Genomic DNA, 26,681 nt, shown 5'->3' on the forward strand with positions numbered 1-26,681 from the left:
CATCTACTTAAGGTCCAAAAGAATTTTTTGAAGCACTTCAACCCGTTATAAAAAAAATTCTTTGTTAGCATGGAATGGTTCTCTCCATTCAATTCTTTATAAATCAAAAAATATTGTTAGATTTTTAAAATTTTCTATATGGATTCCGTTTTTGATAACAATCCCTCAACTTTGAAATAGAAAATTATGGATCTTCTCTTTGATTTACCAAATACCTGTGTGTTTGTATTAAATTCATAATGTACTTAATTGATCGTTACACTTATATCAGTCAGCACTTCGATTTTCATTGGATTTTTTTTTTTATAAGGGCCAATTAACAAGGAATATAAATAAATTTTAAAACTCATCTTGTACTGTTGAGGATTATTATTATTATTATTGTTGTTGTTGTTGTTATTTTAAAGGCTATTTTGTTAATTGTGTGTGTCCCCCTTTTTTGAACAAAAGTTCTGATTAATCTTCCTGCAACACTTCTAACTCAAACTGCAATCTATTCTGCTTTGTAGGCTGAATGCTTCTGGCCACAGAAACAGTACCATGATCACTCGGTCAAAAGGTACGTAGATCACTGCTGGAAGCATGGCAGCACTCACAATGCTGCTACTACCATTCATTAGTCTCCTCCCCCTCCCCCCTTATAAACATTGTATACTTTTAACTCTTGGCATTGCTTGATATTGTTGATGTTTTATTTGGCTGGTTTTTTCCTCCCTCTTTTTTTTTCGTTTTCTTTTGTTTTTTGCTTTTTTTGCCTAAATGTAATTCAAAGTTTCTAAGCAAAATCCCTTGCATGAGTCTCGGCTTGCCTCCTCACTCACTAAAAAACATGATTAATAGCCATTATTCATCAACTCATCAAATGTTTAAAGCCTTGTCGTTAATTATGTTGTAATGTTAATTACTTTACTCAAGAAACTAGTCATACTTCTTAGAACACTATTTATTATTATTATTTATTATTATTAAAAGCAGTGAGCTGGCAGACTCATTAGCATGTTGGACAAAATACTTAGTGGCGTTGCTTGCAGCTCTTTGCTTTCTGAATTCAAATTCTGCCGAGGTTGACTTTGCCTTTCATCTTTTGGGGAGTCAATAAAATAAATACCAGCTGAGTATTAAGATTGATGTAAGGATCTCTGCCCCTTTCCTATCCCAGTTTCACACCATGTGCCCAAGTAGAAATGGACGAAATGCTGCTCAGATTCTGTCCATCTTTACATTCTAAGTTCAAATTCTGCCACGGTCAACTTTACCTTTCATCTTTCTGGGAGTCAATAAAATAAATACCAGTTGAGTATTAGGATCAGTGTAATTAACAATCTCCCTCCATGCAAATTTCGGGCCTTGTGCCAATAGTAGAAAAGATTGCTCATCATCATTTAGCATCCATTTTCCATGCTGGCATGGGTTGGACAGTTTGACTAGAAGTGGTAAGCTGGAGAGCTGCACCAAACCCCAGTTGGTTTTGGGTTGGTTTCTGCAGATGGATGCACTTCCTAATGCCAACCACTCCATAGAGTGTAGTAGATGCCTTTTACATACCACTGGCATCGGTCACGACTATGACTTAACTTAGCTTGATGTGTCTTCTCAAGCACAGCAAATCACCAGAAGTCTTGTTTGCTTGTCATCTCCTCCATGAGACGCAACCTCTGAAAATCCTACTTCACCACTTTGTCCCATGTCTTCTTGGGTCTACCTCTTCCACAGGTTCCCTCCACACAGATCAGGACTTCTTTACGCAGTTGTCCTCGTTCATATGCATCACATGACCATACCAGTGCAGCCTTCTCTCTTGCAAACCGTATCTGATGCCTCTTCTGCCCATCTTTTCTCTCAAAACGCTTACACTCTGTCATGTATGCACACTCACATTGCACATCCAGCAGAGCATGCCAGCTTCATTTCTTCCAAACTTTTGCATGTCCTCTTCTCTCTCACAGCCCATGTTTCACTGCCATATAGCATGGCTGTTCATGCACAGGCATCGCACAATCTGCATTTCACTCTAAGAGAGAGGCCCTTTATTACCAACAAAGGTAGTTCCTCTAAACTTTGCCCAACTTATTCTAGCAGCTTTGCTCTCAGAGCATCCACCTCCATTGTTGATTTGGTCACCTAGGTAACAGAAAGCTCTCTGCTACTTCTAAGCATCCCTGCTGGACATTTGATGAAATCTGTTTCCTATACATCCCTAGTGTTTGTTCTTCTTACACACCGGCCACACACAGTGACCACTGTTTTCTCTGTTAACTTTCCTCTCATATTACTGCACTTCTTATGTGTCCATAGCTTGCACTGGGTGCACCTTATGGAGTTTCTACCTACACATTTTCTATATATCGAACAGGGTCATTTCTCTAAAAGGATTTGTGATTTGTCTGTTTTCCTACTTACTCAGACTTTGGTCTTAGGTAGATTAACTCTAAGGCCCTTTGATTCCAGACCTTGCTTCCACACCGGAGATTTCTTCTCTAGTTCCAGTAGTGATTCAGCTAGAAGAACAAGGTCATCAGTATGAAGGCGCTCCCAAGGGCAGCCTGTCTTAAATTCCTCTGTTTATAGCCTGGAGGACTATGATGAACAAAAGGGGTCTGAGAACCAATTTTTGGTGAACTCCTGCCTGTACACTTAATTCCTTGCTATAGTCATTGCCAACTTTCACCTTACTGACAGCATCACTGTACATGGCTTGTACAGCTCTCACGAACCACTTGTCTATCCCTAGTTTCTGCATTGACCACCAGATAAGGGAACAGGGGACGCTGTCAAAAGCTTTCTCCAAACCCTGTGGTTGAGAAGCAAGCTTTTTACCACACAGCCACGCCTGCGCTTGTACGGTGGTTGGGGTGTTGCACTCACGATGTAGACCAGGTGATGTGTTGCGTTCTTGAGCAAGACACTTCATCTCACATTGCTCTGCAATCACTTCAACATCTGACACATGATACACCATAAGCATCTTTTCATGGCAACATCAATTTGATGGAATGAGGTGAGCTAAAGTGTGGCACAATCTATTTGATCTCTTACAAACAAAATCATTTCTGTGCAGGATGTGTTCGGCAAAAGCTGAATACACATACGTCATCTTCGATGGGAGAGTCCCTCATCATCAGCCATTATTATTATTATTATTATTATTATTATTATTATTATTATTATTATTATTATTATCATCATCATTTAACTGCCCTGTCAAAGCCTTTTGAGGGTTGATGAAAGAAGTGCCAGTGAAGTACTGGGGTTGATGTAACCCTTTAGCATTTAAACCAGCCATATCTGGCCGAAATAATATACCTGTTTCCATCTTCAAACTGGCCAGAGCCAGCCTCTTGCACTTGTCTGACAATATTATTCTAAAAATAAACAATCACGTCATTGCTAAGCTACAAAGTAATACATTACTGATTCATATCAATGTGAATAAATAAGGATTACATTTGACAGAGAAACCTGAACGCTAAAGCACTCATCGACTTACCTCAGCTCCACCCTATCTAAATTATTAGTTCTGTGCTAAAATTTGAAGCCTTAAGGAGGTGAGCTGGCAGAAACATTAACACCTCAGGCTGCGATGTGTTAACACATGAAAAGCGTCGAGCTGGCAGAAACGTTAGCATGCCGGGCGAAATGCTTAGCGGTATTTCGTCTGTCTTTATAGGGTTGGTTTTCTCTGTGGACACAACTGGAATATCCTATTTGATATTTATTGACCATAGGTGGTGACCACAGGTTTATCCAATCCTACCTGGTGCATATCTATTCAAGTACCCAATTCTATCTGAATCCTTATTATTATTATAATGTGTGTGTGTAACAGGCTTGTTTCAGTTTCCACCTACCAAATCCACCCTCGGGGCTTCTGTTGTATTGCGTGGGTAGAGTAGAAGACACTGGCCCAAGACACCATATGTGATCACAGCCATGTGTGTACCTACTGAGTTTGGGAGACATGGTGAACAAATATCTCCCTCTTTATGAGTGGATAATAAATGATTAATTTGTAAAATGGTTAATTTGGAAACTCATTCTATTTTGATGTATGACATTAGTAACCCAATTTCTACATGGGCAGAAAGCAACTCTATTGATCATTCTAACCCATGGCAACATCATTGAAAAGTTGATTTTTGTTCATTCTAATTGAAGCTGAATCTTTTTACACAACTGACCTAAAATAACTTGGAAAGTTTTAGTAAGCCTGGCTTCATTGACCCAATGCTGGTTGTTTCACTTAAAAGTTCATTGGCTCATCGTTTGTTTTTCTATTTAAGCATTGTTGTAAGCAAGTGTCATGGTGTAGAGAGAGACAGAGAGACACAGATATCTCAAAATATGACTAAGAGACCAGTTCTCTCTCACAGAATCTAAACCCAGCATGCAGACAGACAAAACATTTATCTGTGATGCAGTTACTTCACATCACATCTCTTCAGATACATTTGTTGGATACAGTCATATAGCTCTGTTGAAAAGACATCAAGTATTGATTCTTTAAACCTTCTCTTACCATATTTCAGTTAAAATATACTGACTTTGTTTCAGTTGAATTTTTAAATAATAAAGAATTTCATAAAATGACGTAAACTGGTGTTCCAGGTGGCAAAGCTAGCAGAATCGTTAGTACACCTGGCAAAATGCTTAGCAGCGTTTCCACCAACTTTATATTCTGAGTTCAAATTCTGTTGAGGTCAGCTTTGTCTTTCATCCTTTTGGGAGTCGATAAAATAAATACCAGTTGAATACTAGGGTTGATGTAATCAACGAATCCCATCTCCCAACATTTCAGGCCTTGTGCATAGATTAGAAAGGATTATTAAACTGGTGTTTGGAACATAAATTGAAGTGGTGTAAGGTTTTAATTTAGACCAGCTTAAAACCAGAAGTTTATGTCATAGAACGAAAGGTGGTCTTGGGCAGGTTAAGTGTGTCAGCCCTGTCAACCCTGTCAACAGAGCTTTGACTCTTTTGTCGGCTGTATGAAGTCTCGGAAATATGTCTTCCTCGGCCATATTGTTTTTCATCATCAACTCGTGTCAATATTTATTTAAAAAGACTGGCTTTGTTAACCTCAAATACCATTCGCTTAAATTGTGATTCAAGGCCGCAAACCTATAAAAGCGAAGAATGAGATGACGTCACAGTGATGCCTTTCTCAAACATGTTAAGAGGTGCGAATGTTCTTTACTTGTTTCAGTCATTTGGCAGCGACCATGCTGGAGCACTTCCTTGAAGGGTTTAACAAGAAAATCAATCCCAGTACTTGTTTTAGTTTTTAGCCTGATACTTATTGTGTTAGCCCCTTTTGCCGAACCACTAAGTCATGAAGATGTGAAGAAACGAACACTGGTTGTTAAGCAGTAGTTGTTGGGATGGACACACACATGCATGACAGGCTTCTACACAGTTTCTATCTACCAAATACACTCCAAAGGCATTGATCAGCCCAGGGCTATAGTAGTAGAAAACAGAATTTGAACTCAGAACAATAAGATTTATTGTAAATACAGCAAACTATTTTATTCCAGCATTTTCTAACTATTCTGCCAATCCACAACCAATATTTGCTCCTGATAAGTAAATATTAACTGATTCAATTCTTTATCCAAGCTCTTTGCTTCATTGATTAATTATTGTATATTAAACAGTTCATCGTGGATATGGGGCTCGTCAGTGATACCTTTGCTATAAAATACCCCCACTGATAGGGAATTGTCAACAGAGTTTAACATCATTTCTTTAACTCTGTGTGTGTGTGTGTGTGTGTGTGTCTCTCTCTCTCTGCCTCTTTAATTTTCTTTGTGTGTGTGTACTTAGTCATTTAGTTATTTCTCTGTTTATGAGGTTTGTAAAACAAAAGTCATTTACTGAATTTTGTGTGTGTGTGTGTGTGTGCATAGACGTTGTCACTCATTCACGTCTGTAGTTTCCTTTTTCCTTCTATTTTTTTCCTTCTCCTCTCATGTACCATGTCACATGATGTCCGAGTCTGACATGCAATGAACTTTTACATTAAAAAGAAACATGTTGAAATAACCAACCTTATCTTTCAACTACCCTGGTAACTTCATCATTGTCATCTTAGCCTTCCATATGGTATGGCATGGACAGATTATCAGAGTTTGGGTCAGTCCTTGATCAGAGTTTTTGCCCTCTTTGTTGGGTTGCAGGACTCTGTGTCACTTGTACATCATACTTTTAGTGTCATCTTCTACACTTATGATCCTTTCCTGTCATAGACCACTTCACAGAGGGTACTGAATGCATTTTCTTGCAGCACCAATGCTGGTGAAATCATTTTCTACCCAGTAGGACTAAGGAGTCCTTTTCCTTAATTTCCTCTTTTTGTTCAGGACAATATGATTAGTAGAGTGATTAAAAAATAGTGATTGCAGATGATGAACGAAAATAATTTGTTTTTACATCCATTTTTCCATGCTGGCATGGATTAGACAAATACATTATTAAATCATATTTGTACAGTAGGATGTTCTTCCTGCTGCTAATCCTCACTTGTAATTTACTTAGAAATATTAGCATTAAAGGGTTACAAAGTTTCCTTCTATTCATCTGGATCCAATTGCAATAAACTTCCATTGTAACCCATTCTTCATTCTTTACTTCTATGACCATACAAAAATAATTGCCTCACTTATATGAACGCATGCACACGCGCACACACACACACACACACACACACAGTACATGCATGTGTTGCAAAGCACAACATGTGACCAAAGTTTGGGCTGAGTAATAGGTCATACACTCCACTCCTAAATCCAGTGCAGTATGGCATGGGACATCAGTGTAAGGGATAGGTTACATAAAACACCATTTATGTTTTTCTGTATTTTTATTAATGCTACACACACACTCATTGTGTAATTTTAATTTCTTTATTCATTATTTCTTTGCTACAGATTCAGGAAGTGATTCCAGTGCCAAGATGTCTGGCAGTGCGGCTACGACGCCAGTTACAGCTGGTGCAAGTACCATCCGCACTCGGGCCTCAACTGGCAGCATCTCAGGATTGCCATTTGGTAAGACGGAAATCAAATCAGAAAGATGTTCAAGTCCTTCCAGTGACACTTGCTCTTCCAGATCTGGTAAGTGTTTGCAGGGGGCATGGGGGGGGGGGGGGGATTTTGTATGGTGACACACATGGGTTTGTGTGATAAGTGTAGGAGGTCATTTACATGCAGTGGGGGGGGGGGGAGCAGTGTTGCTTGGTTTATGTTCCTTTTGATTGACCTCTATTGTCATAGGTTGATAGTATTGCAGAGACAGTTACTCAACCATTTCTGCTGTGATAAGGCTGTTTCTAGAAGCGAGTTCCTTGCCCCAAATACACTTACCATGTCTCTGATCATAGATAACACACCACAAAGGAAAAATAAGACAATAGGTTCACGTCATCCATAGAGCTGCAGGGGATGCCAAATATTGGTTAATCTGCTTTAACATCCTAGCAGCTGGGTTTTAAAATGTTAATTGTGGAAATGTAAGATCAGATAAAGTGTTTAAAGAGCAGAGATTAATCATCAATATACTTTAGTGAGTTAAATTATGCAGCTGTATATATCTTACCATTTATGAATGTAATTTGGAAAATATATGTTGGGGGCTCTTGAATGTTGGAAAAATGATACATGTGGTTCTTTGTGTTTGACGGTTTGGCCACCTCTTATATATAATGTGTGTATAAGTGCAGATGCTGGTGGCATGCAAAAAGCACCCATCCAGATGCCAAGTAAAAAGCACCCAGTACATTCTGTAAAGTGGTCAACATTAGGAAGGGCATCCAGCTGTAGCAACCATGCCAAAACCCACGACTGGGACCTGGTGTGGCTCTCCAGCCTGGCCAGCTTGGAAAATGGGTGTCAAATGATGAGGAATATATCATCATTTGACACCTACTTTTCCATCCTTGTAGAGGGAATTTGTTGAGGTGGATTTTTGATGCCTGGGTACCCTTCCTGTCACTGACCCTCACTTGTTTCCATGCAAGGCAATATTTCCCCATGGTCAGACATCTTTTTCTCTGGAAGATTACAAAAGAACAACACTGCTTGTGTGACAGTGATGCTCATTTACAACCTCATGTTATGTCTAGACAAGAGTACACACACACACACATGCACACACACACACACACACACACACATACACACACACACACATGTATATATATATATATATATATATATATATATAGTTAAAAAAACACAAAAAACAATAACAAAAAAGTGAGGACGTGATACGGATAGTGTTATTGGACGCTTGGGAAAGGAAAGAGAGAGAGTATGACGTTTCGGGCGGAGCCCTTCCTCGGAAAGACGGAAAGTTCAAAGAATGGAAAAACGGAGGAAGAGAAAAATGGCACCGATGCCCACGAGGTTACATTGTGGAAGGACTGGAAGAGGAGGTGGTGGGGGGAAAAGTTCTTTCTAAGACAGGAGAGTGAAAAAGGGAGGTGAATATCTGTGCGTGCGCAAGAGTCTGCAAGGGTGTGTGTAATAACAGAACGTTCGTGTGCGTGTGTGTGTGTGTGTGTGTGTGTGAGAGACATAGTGGAAGGAATTAGTAGCAGGAATAGTTAGTGGATGCTTATGGTCAGTGGGAGGTCAGCAGGCAGTTTTTGAGTATGTGTGTGTTTGTGTGGGGTTGTAGGTGTTGGGTACGTGTGCATGTGTGTGTGTATTTTGTACGTGCGCGTGTGTGTATGTGTATGTTTTTGTGCGTGCATGTGTGTTTGTGTGTATATGTGCGTTGCTGTGTACGTGTGTGTGCATGCGTTTGCTTCTGTATGTGCGTGTGCTGTTTATGCCCATGTGTGTGTGATTGTATGCGTGTCTGTGTGAGTGTGTTGTGTTGGTGAGAGGTGTGTGTGTGTTGTGTTGGTGAGAGGTGTGTGGATGTGCGATATATATATATATATATATATATATATATAGAGAGAGAGAGAGAGAGAGAGAGAGAGAGAGAGCATCAAATTAATACACTTGTCTTCATCTTTTGTTTTTCTGTAAATTTCAACTAATATATATATATATATATATATATATATATGCATACATACAATGTGTTTTTTTCTAGTTTCCATTTACCAAATCCACTCACAAAGCTTCAGAAAACACTTGCCTAAGGTACCTCATAGTGGGACTGAACTTGAGACCACTTGATTGGGAAGTAAGCTTTTTAACACACAACATACCACCTGCACCATATATATATATATATACATACATACAGCGGATTGAAGAAGATTCCACTGCCATTTCTAGCAGGTCAAGTACATCAGATCAAAGCTCTATTTGCACAGATTTGACATTAGGCTTAACAACAACAACAAAAAGTTGTTCACCTCAACATCAAAGAAACAACAGACTTTTGTTTCTGTCTTTATCTTGTCCTCTTTCTTGACTCCTTCCCTCCCTCCCTCCTCTCTCTGCGTTTCTGTGTGCTAGTTAGTATGTGTGTGTGTGTGTATTTGCATATGCATATCGATCTCCTTGTTTGCATATGCATATCGATGTTTGTGTGTGTGTATTTTTTATCCTTCTTTCGGTATAGCTTCATTTCTCTTCGTTTCCCGTGCATGTGTGTGCCTTCAGCCACATTTCGTTACAGGTATGTGTCACCAGGTTCTCTATTCTCTTTATCCTTCTGCTTTTTCCTTTCTCTGTTTTGTTTCTTAAAAACTTTTTATCTCATTCTAAGAATTGTGTAGAGCCTCCTTTGTGTTTATCTCCCCTTATCTCTCTGTCCCTTTCACTGTGTGTGTATGGTGGGGGTGGGGTGCATGTATTGTTTGTTTTTTGAAGGTGGTTGACCAGAAGGGAAGGTTGTGTTGGAAATAGAGACAGACAGACAAAGACTGAGAGAAACAGACACTAACAGGTACCTACAGGAAGTAGGGGTTGCTAGCTAGAAAGAGATATAAAAGCAAAAAAGATAGAGAAGTATAATGAAAGAGAGGACAATGGAGAGATTGGGGGGGGGGGAGCCATAAAAAAGGCAGTCATATTTAGACTGGTAGAAGTAGGGTTGCTAGCTAGGAAGTGATATGAAGATATATAGTGTTAGAGAGATACAAAGAAATAATGGATTAGTAACAGCCATTTTAACTCTCTTTATTTAATGTACAAAATGCATTGGAGGGAAACGAGCACAAAGGGTACAAAAGGGTGACTCTGTGCGTGTGTGTGTGTGTGTGTGTTATATATACAGTAATATTGAACAGTGAGAATGATTTTGCAACACCACATTGGTGAATAAATATTCTTTATTTGTGGGTTTTAAGAAGTCTACCAATCGTTTCATGTGAACCATTTGTAGCTTAGTTAACCTGCAAATAAAGCAATATATATATATATATATATATATTACAGCCCCAGCATGGCTACAGCCTCAAGGCTGAAACATATAAAAGAATATGCAACAAAATCTCCCTAAACTAGAAACCCTTAAAGATATATCACCTTTACCAGAATTAGAATCCCTTTGAAGAACAATCACACAATATCAATGTCTGGTATAATATACACAACAGAACAACCATAAACCAAGAACCATTTAATAAGTTCAACTCTATGAGAACACAAGATACAGAAGATTCACAGTTAACAAGTACATCAAACATATATATCCATGTTGCTACAAATTTTCCATGGCTGGATACCCTTCCTGTTGCCAAATTTCAGCTGTTTCCAAGCTAATTTTCTCCCTCACTCTGTTTTCCCTGAATATGTGCTACTGAAATTGGGGTGTGTCTAATATGCTCAAGTATGTTTTATGTCATCAGATGTGGTAATCTTTTAGATTAATAATCCTTTTGGCCGCCAGCCAAATACTAACTGGACTGTTAACCTATTTCTCAGTAAAAAAATAGTTCCTTTTAAAATGAATGTCTCAATTATTTTTCCAGGAACTCCACAGTCTTTTAAAAGAACTCGGCACAAGATTGATGATCTCTATATTGTACAAGTGCCACCAAAGAAACAGAAAATTGGTAGAAATGATGGAACTGGATTGGTAAATGTCTGTTAAATTTTGTTGTAGCTGCTATCCTTGTTGTTGTCGTTGTTGTTGTTGTGGTAGCCTTCTTGTCCATCTCTGCAGATGAATCGAAGAAGTTGATCTGTGCTTTGAGCTGTGAATATTCTCTTTGTTGTGTGCATGTTAAACCATTCGGTCTTCTTGATACCTCATAAAGACTAAATCTTTGGTAATGCCGCCAACAACCTAATAAATGGTGTGAAACATTTTCATTAAATTCAGCAATTACTCTAAATGTTCAAACATTATTGGTTGTTTTCTTTTAGCTTGTGATCCCACTGGTGCTGGTGCCCTACGAAAAAGGCACCCATTACGCTCTGTAAAGGGATTGGCATCAGGAAGGGCATCCAGCTGTAGAAACCCATCCAACCCATGAGGATGAGGAGGAGGATTGACACACAAAGACACACTCGTTAACCATTCCATTCAATCCCTATTTATAATTAATACTTAATTTATTAATTCCTGCCCTATTTTTTCAAGTGTCTGCAGTTAACTTTGGAAGGTCCTCCATTTTATGTTGTATAATATCAACATTATGTAGTGATGTTCATCCTTTAATAATGTGTGGGACTCTCTAAAATATAACACCTGATGTGACCTGATGTGACCTGATGTGACCTGATGTGACCTGATGTGACCTGATGTGACCTGATGTGACCTGATGTGACCTGATGTGACCTGATGTGACCTGATGTGACCTGATGTGACCTGATGTGACCTGATGTGACCTGATGTGACCTGATGTGACCTGATGTGACCTGATGTGACCTGATGTGACCTGATGTGACCTGATGTGACCTGATGTGACCTGATGTGACCTGATGTGACCTGATGTGACCTGATGTGACCTGATGTGACCTGATGTGACCTGATGTGACCTGATGTCCAGCATGATAGCAGTGGTCAGCAAAGTCCTTACCCTGCACTGTGATCGATGCCAGGATCGCCTGACTGGCCCCTGTGCCAGTGCCACATAAAAAGCACCAGCTGAACATGGCTGATGCCAAGACCGCCTGACTGGCTTCCATACAAGTGGCACATGAAAAGCACTATCCAAACGTGATTGATATCAGGCCCACCAGGCTGGCTCCTGTGCTGGTGGCACGTAAAAAGCACTCACTACACTCTCAGAGTGGTTGGTGTTAGGAAGGACATCCCAGTTATAGAAACATTGCCAGATCAGATTGGAGCCTGGTGCGGCCGCTGGCTCTCCAGACCTCAGTCAAACCATCCAACCCATACCAGCATGGAAAACAGACTTTAAACGATGGGTGGGATATGTCCATAAATCTTTTCTTCGGTCTTATGCTCACACTATGAGATATTTTGAACCCTTGTGAGAAGCCTGGGGCACTCACCATCAAAGTGACCTTACAGCTTCTTCTCCTCCTTCATAGACCAGATTTCTGATTCATGGAGAAGACTGCTCTCTACACACACCCTGAAGAAGGCCAGCTTTATTGACTTTGAAATACTTGCTTACCAGAGGCTATGTGACAGAGCTGCTCTTAACAGGACAATAGAAAATCATTGAGTTTGAACTCTGAATTATTAGTTTTGGTTTAACATCCATGGCAGTCTTCTACTCAGCCAGGTCCTGTCAAACCATCCAGCCCATGCCAGCATGGAAAGCATATTTTAAATGATGATGGCGATGGTTTTCCATGCTTGCATGGGCCAGACAGAATTTGTTGCTGCAAATTTTCTGTGGCTGGATACTCTTCCTGTTGCCAAACTTCAGCTGTTTCCTAGCTAAGTAATATTTCCCCCATGACCAGACATGTTTTCACAGAAGATTGGAAATTAATGACATGGCTTGCATGACAATAACACTTGTTTGCAACTATCACACAATGTCACGACAAGGAAACACAAACATACATTCACATGTTCACACATACACACACAGCTCAATGGTTTTACAATTGTGAGGTTGTAAGTTCGATTCCTGGGCCAGGCTGTGTTGTGTTCTTGAGCAAGACACTTTATTTCACGTTGCTCCAGTTCTCTCAGCTGTAGAAATGAGTTGCGACGTAACTGGTGCCAAACTGTATTGGCCTCTTTGCCTTTCCCTTGGATAACATCGGTGGTGTGGAGAGGGGAGTCTGGTATGCATGGGTGACTGTTGGTCTTCCATAAAACAGCCTTGCCCGGACTTGTGCCTGAGAGGGGAACTTTCTAGGTGCAGTCCCATGGTCATCACTGAAAGAGGTCTTTCACAGTGTCTGTGTACCAAATCCAGTCACAAGGATTTGATCATCCTGGATCTATTCTAGAAAACTGAAACCAAAACCATGTGATAGGAAAGCAAACTTCTTACCACACAGCCAATGTGTTAAATTAGTCCAATCGTCTGCTGTTTATTCCTTTTTTACTGCCTTCAATGGTGGAATAATATCAAAACATTGAAGAATATTGGTTCATTGTGCCATGCATCTGTACAAGAATAAAATCATTGTGGCTCAGATATGATTGTGAATATGGCACAGTGGCAATCCCAGAAGAAATTGTTTGTCTACCATATTACAGAATTTGGACAACACCGAGTGATATTTAATTAAGATAGCTTCATTAACATGAACGATGTGACATTATATTCTTGGAAATCTAAAGAACATAGAAAAACTTGTGAATAAATGCTAAAAGCATGCCTTAGTCATTTTTGTTCTCTGCTGTTTTTTGTTTTTATTTGAACATTTTTTATTGATATGTATTTGTTTTGTTTTTTTGCAGAATAACAAGAATGACTATTTTTGCTGGCTGTGTCATCGAGATGGGGAAGTTGTTTGTTGTGAATTATGTCCTCGAGTATACCATATCAAATGTCTTGGACTTGATGAGCCATTCCCTGAAGTGTGGGTCTGTCCTGAATGTGAGGTAAAAGTCAATATTTCACACATACACCTCTCTCTCTCTCTCTCTCTCTCTCTCTCTCTCTCTCTGTATATAGTGTTTGTATAAAGCCAGTGGTTCAGTCTGCTTGAAACTTGGTGTGTCTGGCAAACCTCACAGTGAGTCACTCCAGCATTGTCTGCTGATTGCTTTGCATGAAGCCCTGAGTCGTCACCGTTGTTTTAGCGTCCACTTGAAACAACCTTTCAGTTGTTCTGCCAACTTGTTTCTATTATAGGGTTAATTAACTCAAATGGTCATTGTTGGTTACACAATGTTTTTTGAAGATGTAAATGTATATCATCATCATCATCATCATCGTTTAATGGCCACTTTCCATGCTGGCATGGGTTGGACGACTTGACAGGGGGCTGTCCAGTCTCTGACTCTCTGTTTTGGCATAGTTTCTATGGATGGATGCCCTTCCTAACACACACACACACACACACACACACACACACACATGTGTGTGTGTGTGTAAAAGGGTCTAAGGGTAACTATAAAAATATTTCCCTTTGAAATTACTCTTATTTGTGGTTTGGGCTTTAACTGCCCTTTCTAGCATGTAAGGTGTCCTGTTAAAGGTCACCTTTTTTGTATATAAATACGTACGCTATCTTATATGAGAAATATATGTATATGTTTATGTGTGGGCAGGGTGGTCTGTATTAGAGAAAGGGGTTCTGAAAGCATAATAGGCAAGAATAGGGTGGATCAAGTTTAGGGAGCTATTACGTCAGCTGACGACAAGGGGATTGTACAATGCTTGCATATGAAGTGCAATGATGCATGATAATGGCAGCTCTGAATGCAGAGAATGTGTGAAGACTGGAATGATATGAAACAAGCGAGCTCGTCTGGTTGTGTAAACGTTAATGTGGATGAATGACATGGCACGGAGGAGACGAGAGAAAAACGGGGTTTATAAGAGGAATTAGGTGTAGAATGTGAAAAAGATGGTATGGACTTGTCATGTATTTGGGTAAAGAAATGCCAAGAGTTCCATGTTGAATGAAACAGTGAAAGAGGAAAGTCTGAAGAAGACAAAGTGGGGAAAAGTGGGATGAAGCTGATCTCAGGATGGTGAACTTCATAAATGAGATGGTAAAGGAACACAGCAAATAGTGAAATGCTGATTTGAAAAGAAGGAATCCTCAGACTCATGCAAGCAAGGAAAAGCAGATGTAAAAAATGATGATGCCTAAGTTGCATTAAAAATATGCCAAAGAAATACACAGTTGGGGCATTAAGTTTGTTATGGCCAACTTAGTTATCCCTCTGTTGTGTGTGTGTGTGTGTCTCTCTCTCTCTCTCAGTATTTTTATCAAATTTATGTCCAAACTTTCCCATATCTTTACAGAAAATTATGAGAGCTGAATGCATTAATACAAGATCCAAGGCAATGTCTATGATATCTCATGAACAGTTTTGTGTTCTTCTGAAGTATGCTCTGAACAGAATGAAACACCAATCAGTAAGTTTCTGCTTTTCTCCCCCCCCTCTCTTTCTCTGCTGCTGCTATCAGAAGTGGTACCACCTAATTAATAAACATTTCCTTCATTCAAATTAGTCAGTTGTAACCAGGGGTGGATTTAGACCCCATGACTATTACAAACCATTGATAAATACTACTGACTGTGTGATATAAGATGGTTGTTCTGGCAGCAGATACATCTATCAAGGAACTACCATAGAGTCTCCAATCTCTCTCTTAGATTTGGGGTCAATGTGGTAAGTACCAGTAATGTGCTGAGGTCCATTTCCCCACCTGCTCAGACTAGCATTGTGCCAGTTTGGAGTTCAAGTAGAGTTCTGCATAAAATGCTTTACCATTTTTGTTTACATTTCTTTCTTGTGTATCCAAATTTTGATGAGTTTAATTGTTAATTTATTAACTCTTCCAGAGTTAATAAAATAAATAGCAATACCAGTTAAATGCTGGGGTCAAGTTTAGACATCCTTCTAAAAATATTCGACTGTGTAAGAATATTAAAAATCATGATTTTCATCACAGAAGAATTATTGCTATTTTCTTCATTAACCTCCTCATCATCATCATAATAATAATAGCTGGCAGAATTGTTAGCCTGCCAGGCAAAATGCCTTGTGACATTTCATTCTTCCTTTTGTTTTGAGTTCAAATTCTAACAAAGGTCCTCTTTGCCTTTCGCCCTTTCAGAGTCGATAAATTAAATACCAGTGAAACACTGGGGTTGGCCTAATCGACTAGGCCCCTCCTCCCAAGTTTCAGGCCTTGTGCCTTTTGTAGAAAGGATTATTGTTATTATTATTATTATTGATGTTGTTTTCTTTTCTGTTCCCTTTTCAAGAGTTCTCCATTCCGTCAACCAGTAGACTTATGTGCAGTACCCAATTACCATGATTTTATTTACCATCCAATGGATCTTAACACAGTTGAAAAGGTTAGTTCCAGGGTTCTTCTTTCAGGTTTATGGCAACAGTTTTTGGGGGCTATTTTTTTTTTTTTTTTTTTTTTTTTTTGCTAAAGAATTGATATTTTTGGTGGTTGTTGTTTAGGCCCAGATCAGCTCCCTCTCACTGAACCAGTAATCAAAAATGTTCCAGCCATGACCATCATATCTGGGTTTTTTTAACTCAGTAGGGGATGCTTTGAGGGAAATTTAGGTATTATTTTTAGTAGGCTGACTGACCCGTTAGAAGTCCCCCCCCATACACACACCTTAGCTCTCAAGGCCATTTTACTTCTTTGGGGGACAGCATTTCAGAAAAATCTGTGATTAGTTGTGTGTGTGATGATGATTATCATCATCATTTAACATCCCTGTATGTATATATATATATATATATATATATATATATATATATATATATATATATATATATGTGTGAGTGTGTGTGTGTGTGTGTGTGTGTGTGGCTGGCTGTGTGGTAAGTAGCTTGCTTACCAATCACATGGTTCCGGGTTCAGTCCCACTGCGTGGCACCTTGGGCAAGTGTCTTCTACTATAAGCCTTGGGTCGACCAAAGCCTTGTGAGTGGATTTGGTAGACGGAAACTGAAAGAAGCCCGTCGTATATGTTTGTGTGTCTGTGTTTGTCCACCCACCATCGCTTGTCAACCGATGTTGGTGTGTTTACTTCCCCGTAACTTAGCGGTTCGGCAAAAGGAACCGATAGGATAAGTACTAGGCTTACAAAGAATAAGTCCTGGAGTCAACTTGTTCTACAGTGCTCCAGCATGGCTGCAGTCAAATAAGTGAAACAAATAAAAGAATATATACATATGTATATAGGCGCAGGGATGGTTGTGTGGTTCAGAAACTCACTTTTCAACCAAGTGGTTTCTGTTTCAAATTTGTGAATGAATTTGGTAGACGAAAAGTGTATGGAAACCTATCATGTGCCTATATACATGTATGTGTGTGTGTCTTTTGTTTACATCCCTGTCACTTAGTGGTTTGGCAAAAGTGACCAATGGAATAAGTATCAGACTTAAAAATATGATTGGTCATGAAGGCCCTGAAAAGGGCCATGGCTTCTGCCTTTCCCTTCTTTCCGAACAAGGGAAAAATAAAACTTACCTGTTTTTGAGAAAGTAAGCCGAAATGATTACAGCTGGAATATCTTTGATTAGAAATGGCACTTGCAGGAACTTTCATCAGCTGGAATGCTTTGACTACACATGGCATTTAGGATATCTTTGACCAGCCGATAATACCTTTCATTAAGGATGGTGTCTGGTTTACCTTCGATTAGGGAAGGCACCTGAGGGTAAATGCCAGCAACAGGAGCAACTATTCTCTTCGGTCCTGTTAATATTCTTTATTCTCTTTTCGTAAATTAAAATAAATTTAGAATTTTAAAATAAATTACATGATGTTTAAAATTTAGAAGGAATCATTATTCTCAAAAAGAAACCGTGCTGATTCCAATTTTATTTCTCTTTCTTTTCTTTAATTCTTCCAGAATATCAAAAGCAACAAATACGGTTCCACCGAAGCTTTTTTAGCAGATGTCAAGTGGGTCTTGCATAACTGTATCATATTCAATGGAAGTAAGTGGACCAATTCTTCTTTGGTAATAGTAGAAGGGGCTGGGGTATTAATCTTACAAACTTTGTTTTTGTTTTTGCAGTATATGCAATTGAGGTTATTTTAATTTAATAAAACAACAGCTACTGGCTTATTGATAGTGTGTATACATTATGCCTGATACACAGATGGCTGTTAAAATTTTTTTGTGTCGCTCAATACAGACATCTTCATGAATCAGTCTTTGAAACAACATTCTTTAAAATTGTCTTCAATTGGTGTCTCGGTTGATATGAAACTTAGACATTAGTAGCATAACAAGTTAGCTTCTTCTGTTCAAAGATAATATATTCTCTTGTATTTTGACACTTTTACTGTAAAATTGCTTGTATCTTAAATGGCCAAAATCACACTACCAAGACACAGATTCTATTCCTACAATTGTGGTATTGTTTTTGTTTGATGCCCTTCCAGTTGCTAACCCTTAACTGTTTCTCAAGTCAGAAGTTTTTTCATTCCATTGGTCTTTGAAAGTGGAGAACCAGTGGATGATTTGTTGAGAGAAAATGTCAAAAATACCACCATTTGTAGCTCAATGTTTTTTCCGTGCAAAGTGCAGAATGTAACACACACATAAATAGCAAGATTCGATACAGTTTCCACTCACAAGACATTGGTTGGACTGAAACTGCAGTAGATGACATTTGTGTGTAAGGTGTCATGCAATGAGATAGAATTTAAGATTGTGTGATAGCAAATCTATCTCAGTGTCCACCCAGCCATGCCTATGCCTTTGAAATCAAGCATGGCAGTGTGCTAAAAAGCTTGCTTCCCAACCATTTGGTCTCAGGTTCAATCCTACTGCATGCCACCTTGGGAAAGTGTCTTCTAGTGTAGTCTTGGACCAACCAAAACCTTATGAGTGGATTTGGTAGGTGGAAACTGAAAGAAGCTCATTGTGTGTGTGTGTATGCACATGCATATTGGCCACAGAAAGGGCATTTGGCCACAGAAAATCCACTTCAACAAAATTCCTTCTGACACATACCAGCAGGGAAAAGTGGATTTTAAAATGATGGTGTGTGTCTGTGTGTCTGTTAACCTTGAACATCAATGAGAAAATGATTCCATTGTGTAATTTGTCTGTCAACAGCTCACCATAAACTAACTGCAAGTGCTAAGATGATCATAAAGATATGCAAACATGAGGTAAGTCATGTGGTTCTTTATTTGTTTGTTTTGCAGTTTTCTCTTGATTTAGTTTTTAATCTGTTCTGCCCTCGATTTTGCTTTATTCATTTTAAGAGCAATGTTGTCAGAAAGAAAAAGGGAATCATTCCATTTTCTTTGTTTGGATTTTTCTTGTGCTGGGGATACGTACATGGGAGTCGAATACTTGAGTCAATTTAATCAGCTAAACTCCATTTGCTCAGATGCTGTTTTATTTTGTGCAAAATAGAAATTCCTGCACCCGACAATATATTCAGCAGGAATTCTTCCAGCTCTTTTACGTTCTGAGTTCAAATCTTGCTGAAGTCAACTTTGCTTTCCAATCCTTTCAGGGTTGATAAAATAAATACCAGTCAAGTTCTGGGGTTGATGCCATTAACTTACCCCTCCCTCCTAAAATTGCAGGTTTTGTGTCAGAAACTATTATTATTATCATTATTATTATTATTCAAGGCGGTGAACTGGCAGAATCGTTAGTGTGCTAGATGAAATGCTTAGCAGTATTTTGCCCGTCGCTACGTTCTGAGTTCGAATTCTGCCGAGGTTGACTCTACCTTTCATCCTTTCGGGGTCAATTAAGTAAGGACCAGTTGAACGGGGGGTGGGTGGGGTGTAATTGACTCATCCCCTACCCCAAAACTGCTGCCCTTGTGGAAAAATTTGAAACCATCATTATTATTATTATTATTGGTTAGATGGTTAGCTGGCAGAATTGTTAGCACGCTGGGTGAAATGCTTAACAGCATTTCGTCTGCCTTGACAGTCTGACTTCAATTCCACCAAGGTCAACTTTGCCTTTCGTCCTTTCAGGGTCGATAAATTAAGAACCAGTTACACACTGAGGCCTATATAATCAACTATCCCCCTCCCCCAAATTCTGGCTTTGTGCTTATGGTAGAAAGGATTATTATTATTATTATTATTATTATTATTATTATTATTGTTCAGTAGTTTTATTTTTATAACGTGCTTTCACTTCACTACCGAGCGCAGCTCTGTGCGCCTTGGGTATGTGCTGTAGTTTGCTGTGGTGCTCTTATGTTTACTTTATTGAAAGTGTTTTGCGTAGGATGTGTGCAGTACCCAGTAGTGCAATTTTCTGTATGTTATATATATTTGTAAGTCCTGGTGTTTTTGTTATGTATTTGTCTGAATATTTTTTTATTATACCTAAGGCCCCTACTATAATAGGAATTGTTTCTGTTTTTAGATTCCACATTTGAGTTATCTCTATTTCCAGGTCTTTGTATTTTGAAAGTTTTTCCATTTCTTTTAGAGAAACGTTGTCATCTGCTGGTATTGATACATCAATTAGAAAGCAGTTTTTTTCTTCATGATCTTTGACAACTATATCTGGTCTATTTGCCTTAATTTCTCTATCTGTGTGTATTGGCATATCCCAGAGTATGGTTGCTTTCTCGTTTTCTGTGACCTTTTCTGGCGTGTGTTTATACCATCTTTTTTCTGTTGTTATTCCATAGTGTTGGCATAGCTTCCAGTGTATATAGGTCCCTGTTCTGTCGTGTCTGTGAATATATTCCTTCTTAGCCAGGACTGGGCAGCCAGAGATAATATGATTTATTGTTTCTTGTCGATCTCCACATATTCTACAGTTACTTGTTATGTTTCTTTTCATTATATGTTTTTGGTAATTTCTGGTGGGGAGGCTTTGGTCTTGTGCAGCAATTAAAAATCCTTCAGTCTCTGTTTTGAGTCCTGAGCTTCTCAACCATTGCTGGGATTTTTCTCTGTCTATTTCTTTTGCATTTAGTTTAGCCCAGTATTATTATTATTATTATTATTATTATTATTATTATTATTATTATTATTATTCACTTTTGATAAAGCATAGCCACAGCCTGCTTTCAATTTCCACTTGAGCCATTTCATTGCATTTATGTCTTTTATTGATATAGACTCCACAACAACTCTGTTTCCTTAGAAAATTACTATTTCTAAATCTCACAATGAGAAATATTCAGCAACAGTACTTTGGAGTAAAGATTGTTAACATAACATGGCAGTCCTGGTTTAGCCCCAGGAGACATCATCTCCAGCTGGCTATACGACATGATCTGTGTTCTTATATTTTGTTTTAAGCTGAGTGGGGATGCTAGATTCCCTTGTTCGAAAATGTAAAGACACAGATCATGTCGTATAGCCAGCTGGAGACGATGTCACCTGGGGCTAAATTACAGTAACATTCGTCCTAAACCAGGACTGCCATGTTATGTTGGCAAACAATTTTTACTCCAAAGTACTGTTTCCCTCTGTTTTAATGATCTGAAGCCTACAAAAGAAACACTGCTGTTGTTGCTGCTATAACATGAACAGTTCCGTTTTCTGCATTGAATCTTATTCCCTGTCTTTGTTCTCCTGCTTCGTTGTCTGTTGCAGGTGGCAGAGATTGAAATCTGTCCCGACTGCTATGCTCGATCCTGTGAACAATCAAACGATGAATGGTTTTGTGAACCCTGTGTAAGTAATTCATTTCTTCTGAGAGAGTCTTTTGTGTAGCTTTGTAGAAACCAAATCTTCTTCAGATCACACCTTACAACCTTGATGAACGAAGGGCACATCAGCTAATGCAGTTCTGGATCCAGTAAGCAGTATTAGAATGGAGTGGTGTGGGGGGGAGGGTGTAAATTTGGTGTTAGGAGTCTGCTTCACCTGTAGATGATGCTTGGATGCACAGCAGAGCAGATGGAATGTGAGTCATAGAGACCTCTCTCACTACACATTGCATTTATGTGATCCTACATGGACTCAGTGATTCAAGAGTTGAGACATGAATGGAGCTCATAGATCAGAAAATATTTAATGGAGATTTTCATGTCAGACGCAGTGAAAAGCTTTGTTGATGTCTGGGCCAACAACACTGCTTTCACCATTTTTCTCTGAGATGATTTCTCTCGTGTGGGTGGGTAGTGAGTTGCAAAGTAGGTCTCCAGAAGATAACATCATTATCACCCTCACCACCATCACCATTTAACGTCTGTTTTCCATGGTTACATGGGTTGGATGGTTTTTGACAGGATCCAGTGAGCCATAAGGCTGCATTGAGCTCCAATGTAGTAAGCTTTGGCACGCTTTCTACAATTTAATGCCAACCATTTTACAGAATGTATTCAGTGCTGTGTTTTTTTTTTTTTGCAACGCTGATGAAGTCACCATGCAGCTGACAAGACTACAAATTCCCATCTGGGTGTGGAGGAGGGGTCGTGCTTTTTATGCTAGGAGAGAGAAGAGGGAATACCTGGAGGTACAAAGAGATAGTGGTAACAAGGCGTCCAGGTGTTCCCTCAGGTGTGAGATGAGTAGAAGAGAAATGGAACAAGAACTAAGAGTGTGAGGTGGGGGGGGGGGCAATTTCTATATAATTTTCCATTCTAATTGTATCTGTTTTTTGTTTCCTCTTTTAATTAGAGCCATCCACACCAGATTGTTTGGGCAAAGTTAAAAGGGTATCCATTTTGGCCTGCAAAGGTGAGTATTTCATTGTTTTAAGCCTCATTTCTTCTTGATTCTGTTATAGAGTGTATCCATAACACTTATCAGATCATTTCTATCAATCAAACATCTCAGACTGTATATTCATTTCTTCTTCAAACTTTCCTGTCTTCATACACACACACACACACACACACTGCCAGAATTATCATAGTGCTTATTATATATAATCTATGGTCATGCTTGTCACAATGTCCATATGTTCTACAGTATTTGTTCCCTTTTTTTTTTCCAATCAGGCATTGCGGGAAAAAAATGGCATGGTAGATGTACGGTTTTTTGGTGCCCATGATCGGTAAGGCTATATTTAATTTCACTTAATTTTAATAAGATTTCGTTTAATTGTTTCGCAGTGTTTTTTGTTCCCTCTGAGGGCAGGTTTCTTATTAATATATAAGAAAATATTATTTACAAATTATGTAAATAGGGTTTGTCCATTTTGCTCTGTAAAGAGCAAAGGGTGATTTCTCAGTTTCTCTGGTGTTTATGTTCCTCCCTGGATGGGATGCTGGTCCCTTGCAGGATGACTCATTTTGACCAGCTGAGTAGACTGCTCAAAAAAAAAATACATCGTCTGGTCCAGGAATTGAAACCACAATCTTTCAATCACAAGTCCAACCCCCTAAATACTCAGCCATGCACCTCTGATATGTAAATATGTCTCCTCCTCCTCATTATTATTTTGCATCTGCTTTCCAAGCTGACATGGGTTGGACAAGTCATCACAATCCAAGTCATTTAACATTGTTAATTACTGCCCTCCTGGATGGGTTAGAGGGCCATTTTGTTCATATGTTTCATAGAAGACATAACTATATTTCAAAAGAACCAATAAACAATTCTTGCTTTCAGTGTCATTTCAAAAACCTTCAAACTCTTCTTGGGACTCATAGACTTGATTGTTGAGCTCTGGATATTTTCCCTGAAAGAAACCATCCTTCATGCAAACTAAATATTCATCTAGTTTGTCACACTGCAGTCCACATGATTCAATACTGTGTGATTTGTCAGCCAAACTGTGTCCCCCATGGACAGCCACATCATAATCATCAATGGTTTAGTTTTCCAAATGCGACTCACTGTGGGATGGAGGGCTATAATGATGGGAAACGTGGCATTCATCATCATCGCTTAACATCCACTTTTCCATGCTTTCATGGATCAGACAGTATTTATTGAGACAGATATTCTATGGCTAGACGCTCTGCCTGTTGCCAGCCCTCACCTTTTTCCAAGCAAGGTAATTTTTCCCCATGGTTGAACTTGTTTGCATGGAAGATTAGAAATGAAAGAGACTGCTTGTATGACAGTGACACTCGTTTACGACAGTCACCTGATGTCACATATTGGATAAGCTTTCAGTTTTTGTCCCCGCAAAAAGTCTTTGGCCAGCATTATTACTAACTAATGCTTTCCCCTATTGAAGTGCTTAGTTCAGATTTTTCCATTTGCAAAACCTGCAAAAGATTTTGCTTTCTATTGAAAGAGGACAAGCTGTCTGAATCATTTCATCTTTAAATGCCCACCACTGAGAAATATATTACATCTTGCTATACTAGGATTGTCTGTGCCCCTTCGGAGGTCCTCAGTTTCATGTTGTGTGTTTTTACCAGTAAGCTGGTTGAATGGTCTTTGTTGTCTGTTAGGCTGCAGATGTCTCCAAAATGTGTCCAACCATGACTACCCTGCATCAAGTGACAATAGTATAGATGGGTCCCTGGATCCCCTCTTGGTCTTGTGCTGATGCCTTGGGATATTTTGAGTCCTCATGAGAAGACTGGTGTACGTGCCACAAGCAATCTTAACGTTTCTTTTTCATAGTTCAGGTTTTGACCCCATAGAAAAGAATGCTCTCTGCACACAGAATGGGACGATTGGACACAGCGGATTTGGTGTGGCTGATTGGACATTCATCCTGTAATGGCAATAACTACTTTTTGGCACTGGAGGCAAACATATACACATGCACACACACCGGCGCACGCATTGCAGAAATATACGCATCCAAAAAGATATTGCAGTTTATAAATTGATCACAATTGGCAAAAGACTTTCCCTCTCTCTCTCTCTATACACATAAAGAGATACATGCTCACATAGAGAGAGGGGGAGTGAGAGAGATAGGGAGAGAAATATTTAAAAGTTTGATATCAATAAGTCAGCACCAAATCAGCAATGCCAAGTAAATGGTCCCAAAACATCTCTTACTCTTCTACACGTACCTTGAAGGTCAGTCAGCCTTGTTGACTTTGACATACCTGATTGCCAGGTGTTGTGAAGCTTGTTACAGGCATTCCATTTAAAGAACTCAATCATTTGAGGTTATGAAATCTCAGATAATCTTTAGCATATCTTGCCCTTGTCTACGGAACTGGGTCCCTCTCAGAAGCAGCTAAGGTACTTTACAATATTGTTTAACCCATTAAGTCCCACTGTCCTATAAATAGGACACTAAATGAGAACATTAAATAAGCTATGTCACATTGTCTCAGTGTCCTATTTATAGGACACCAAGTAATTCCATTTCTACTTGAAATAAAGGAGTTTTAATTATTGTTTTTCTCATTTTAACCTATTTTCAATCATCTGTAAAAATTCATAAGTAATCTTCAGAAATTTAAGAACTCTGGGACTTAATGGGTTTTAAGCTACAGTTTCACCATCTTCAGTTTTTAGTTTCTGCTGTTCTTTATAAATTCTCTTATTTTCTTGTTCTTTTAGATCTTGGGTACCTGTCTCTCAAGTGTATTTGTATTCCAAAGAGTGCCCAACAGTGATGAAGTCCAAAAGAAGTGGTTTTGACCATTCTATGACTGAACTGAAAACATACATTGAAAAATACAGGTATGGATTTATTCGTTTATTCCCTTACTTGTTTCAGTCATTTGACTGCGGCCATGCTGGAGCACCGCCTTTAGTCAAACAAATCAACCTCAGGACTTATTCTTTGTAAGCCTAGTACTTATTCTGTCGGTCTCTTTTGCCAAAGCGCTAAATTACGGGGACGTAAAAACACCAACATCAGTCGTCAAGCGATGGTGGGGGAACAAACGCAGACACACAAAAACATATGCACACACACATTTATACGACGGGCTTCTTTCAGTTTCTGTCCATCAAATCCTCTCACGAGGCTTTGGTTGGACCGAAGCTATAGTAGAAGACACTTGCCACTCTTGTGATTTTTTTTTTTGTTTTTTTTTGTTTGATAATTTTATTTTTAAAGCCTTTTGCTATTTAGTTTTTTGTTGGAGTCAAGCATTGAAAATATAAAACTTGTGAAACTTAAGCACGTGCTTAATTGTATGAAATATATACATATACATATAGGTGCAGGTGTGACTGTGCGGTAGGAAGCTTGCTTCCCAACCACATGGTTCCGGGTTCAGTCCCACTGCATGGCACCTAGGGCAAGTGTCTTCTACTATAGCCTCGGGCCCACCAAGGCCTTCTGAGTGGATTTGGTAGACGGAAACTGAAAGAAGCCCATCATATACATACACACACACACACATATATATATATGTGTGTGTGTATGTATTTATGTTTTTGTCCTTGCCACCATCACTTGACAACTGATGTTGGTGTGTTTATGTTCTTGTAACTTAGCAGTTAGGGGTTGATTTCTTTGACTAAAAGGCAGTGCTCCAGCATGGCCACAGTCAAAATGACCGAAACAAGTAAAAGAAGAAAAGAATGTGTGTGTGTAGTGTATGAGATCTGATAAGAAAATTAACGAAGTAATTCTGCGTTTGATATTGTTGAAGTATCTATGTGAATATTGGAGTGATTATTGGGTGTTATCAGAATAATTAGTGGAGAAAGATAACAGGAATATATGTTGACCGAGAATATGAAGAGATCTTCTCCAATACCGTATTGTGGTCTTGTTAAAGCTTGGCCTTTTCAAAAGAATTAAGTAGTGATAGATTTATTCAAAGAAAATTGAATGTAAATCAAATTATAAAAC

At 38.9% G+C, this 26,681-nt stretch overlaps 1 protein-coding gene across 29 annotated transcripts in view; it reads left to right on the top strand.

Moving 5' to 3' along the window:
- LOC106884253 (uncharacterized) overlaps positions 1–26,681 on the top strand; it is a 113,690-nt gene that overhangs the window by 67,218 nt on the left and 19,791 nt on the right. For 12 of the 29 annotated variants that reach the window (XM_089351710.1, XM_089351712.1, XM_089351716.1 and 9 more), the window contains 11 exons: positions 6,927–7,112; positions 10,934–11,040; positions 13,801–13,944; positions 15,320–15,433; positions 16,290–16,382; positions 17,907–17,994; positions 19,125–19,180; positions 21,599–21,679; positions 22,628–22,687; positions 22,951–23,006; positions 25,433–25,555. In XM_089351710.1, the coding sequence (XP_089207836.1) occupies positions 6,927–7,112; positions 10,934–11,040; positions 13,801–13,944; positions 15,320–15,433; positions 16,290–16,382; positions 17,907–17,994; positions 19,125–19,180; positions 21,599–21,679; positions 22,628–22,687; positions 22,951–23,006; positions 25,433–25,555 (1,108 nt within the window). Of the gene's footprint in view, positions 1–509; positions 560–6,926; positions 7,113–10,933; positions 11,047–13,800; positions 13,945–15,319; positions 15,434–16,289; positions 16,383–17,906; positions 17,995–19,124; positions 19,181–21,598; positions 21,680–22,627; positions 22,688–22,950; positions 23,007–25,432; positions 25,556–26,681 lie in introns of all 29 variants that reach the window. The other 17 variants (XM_089351708.1, XM_089351709.1, XM_089351711.1 and 14 more) reach the window with 3 other exon arrangements.

This window comes from Octopus bimaculoides, chromosome 4, assembly GCF_046866305.1.
Source record: "Octopus bimaculoides isolate indiv1 chromosome 4, ASM4686630v1, whole genome shotgun sequence".
NCBI classification, from domain to species: Eukaryota; Metazoa; Mollusca; class Cephalopoda; order Octopoda; family Octopodidae; genus Octopus; species Octopus bimaculoides.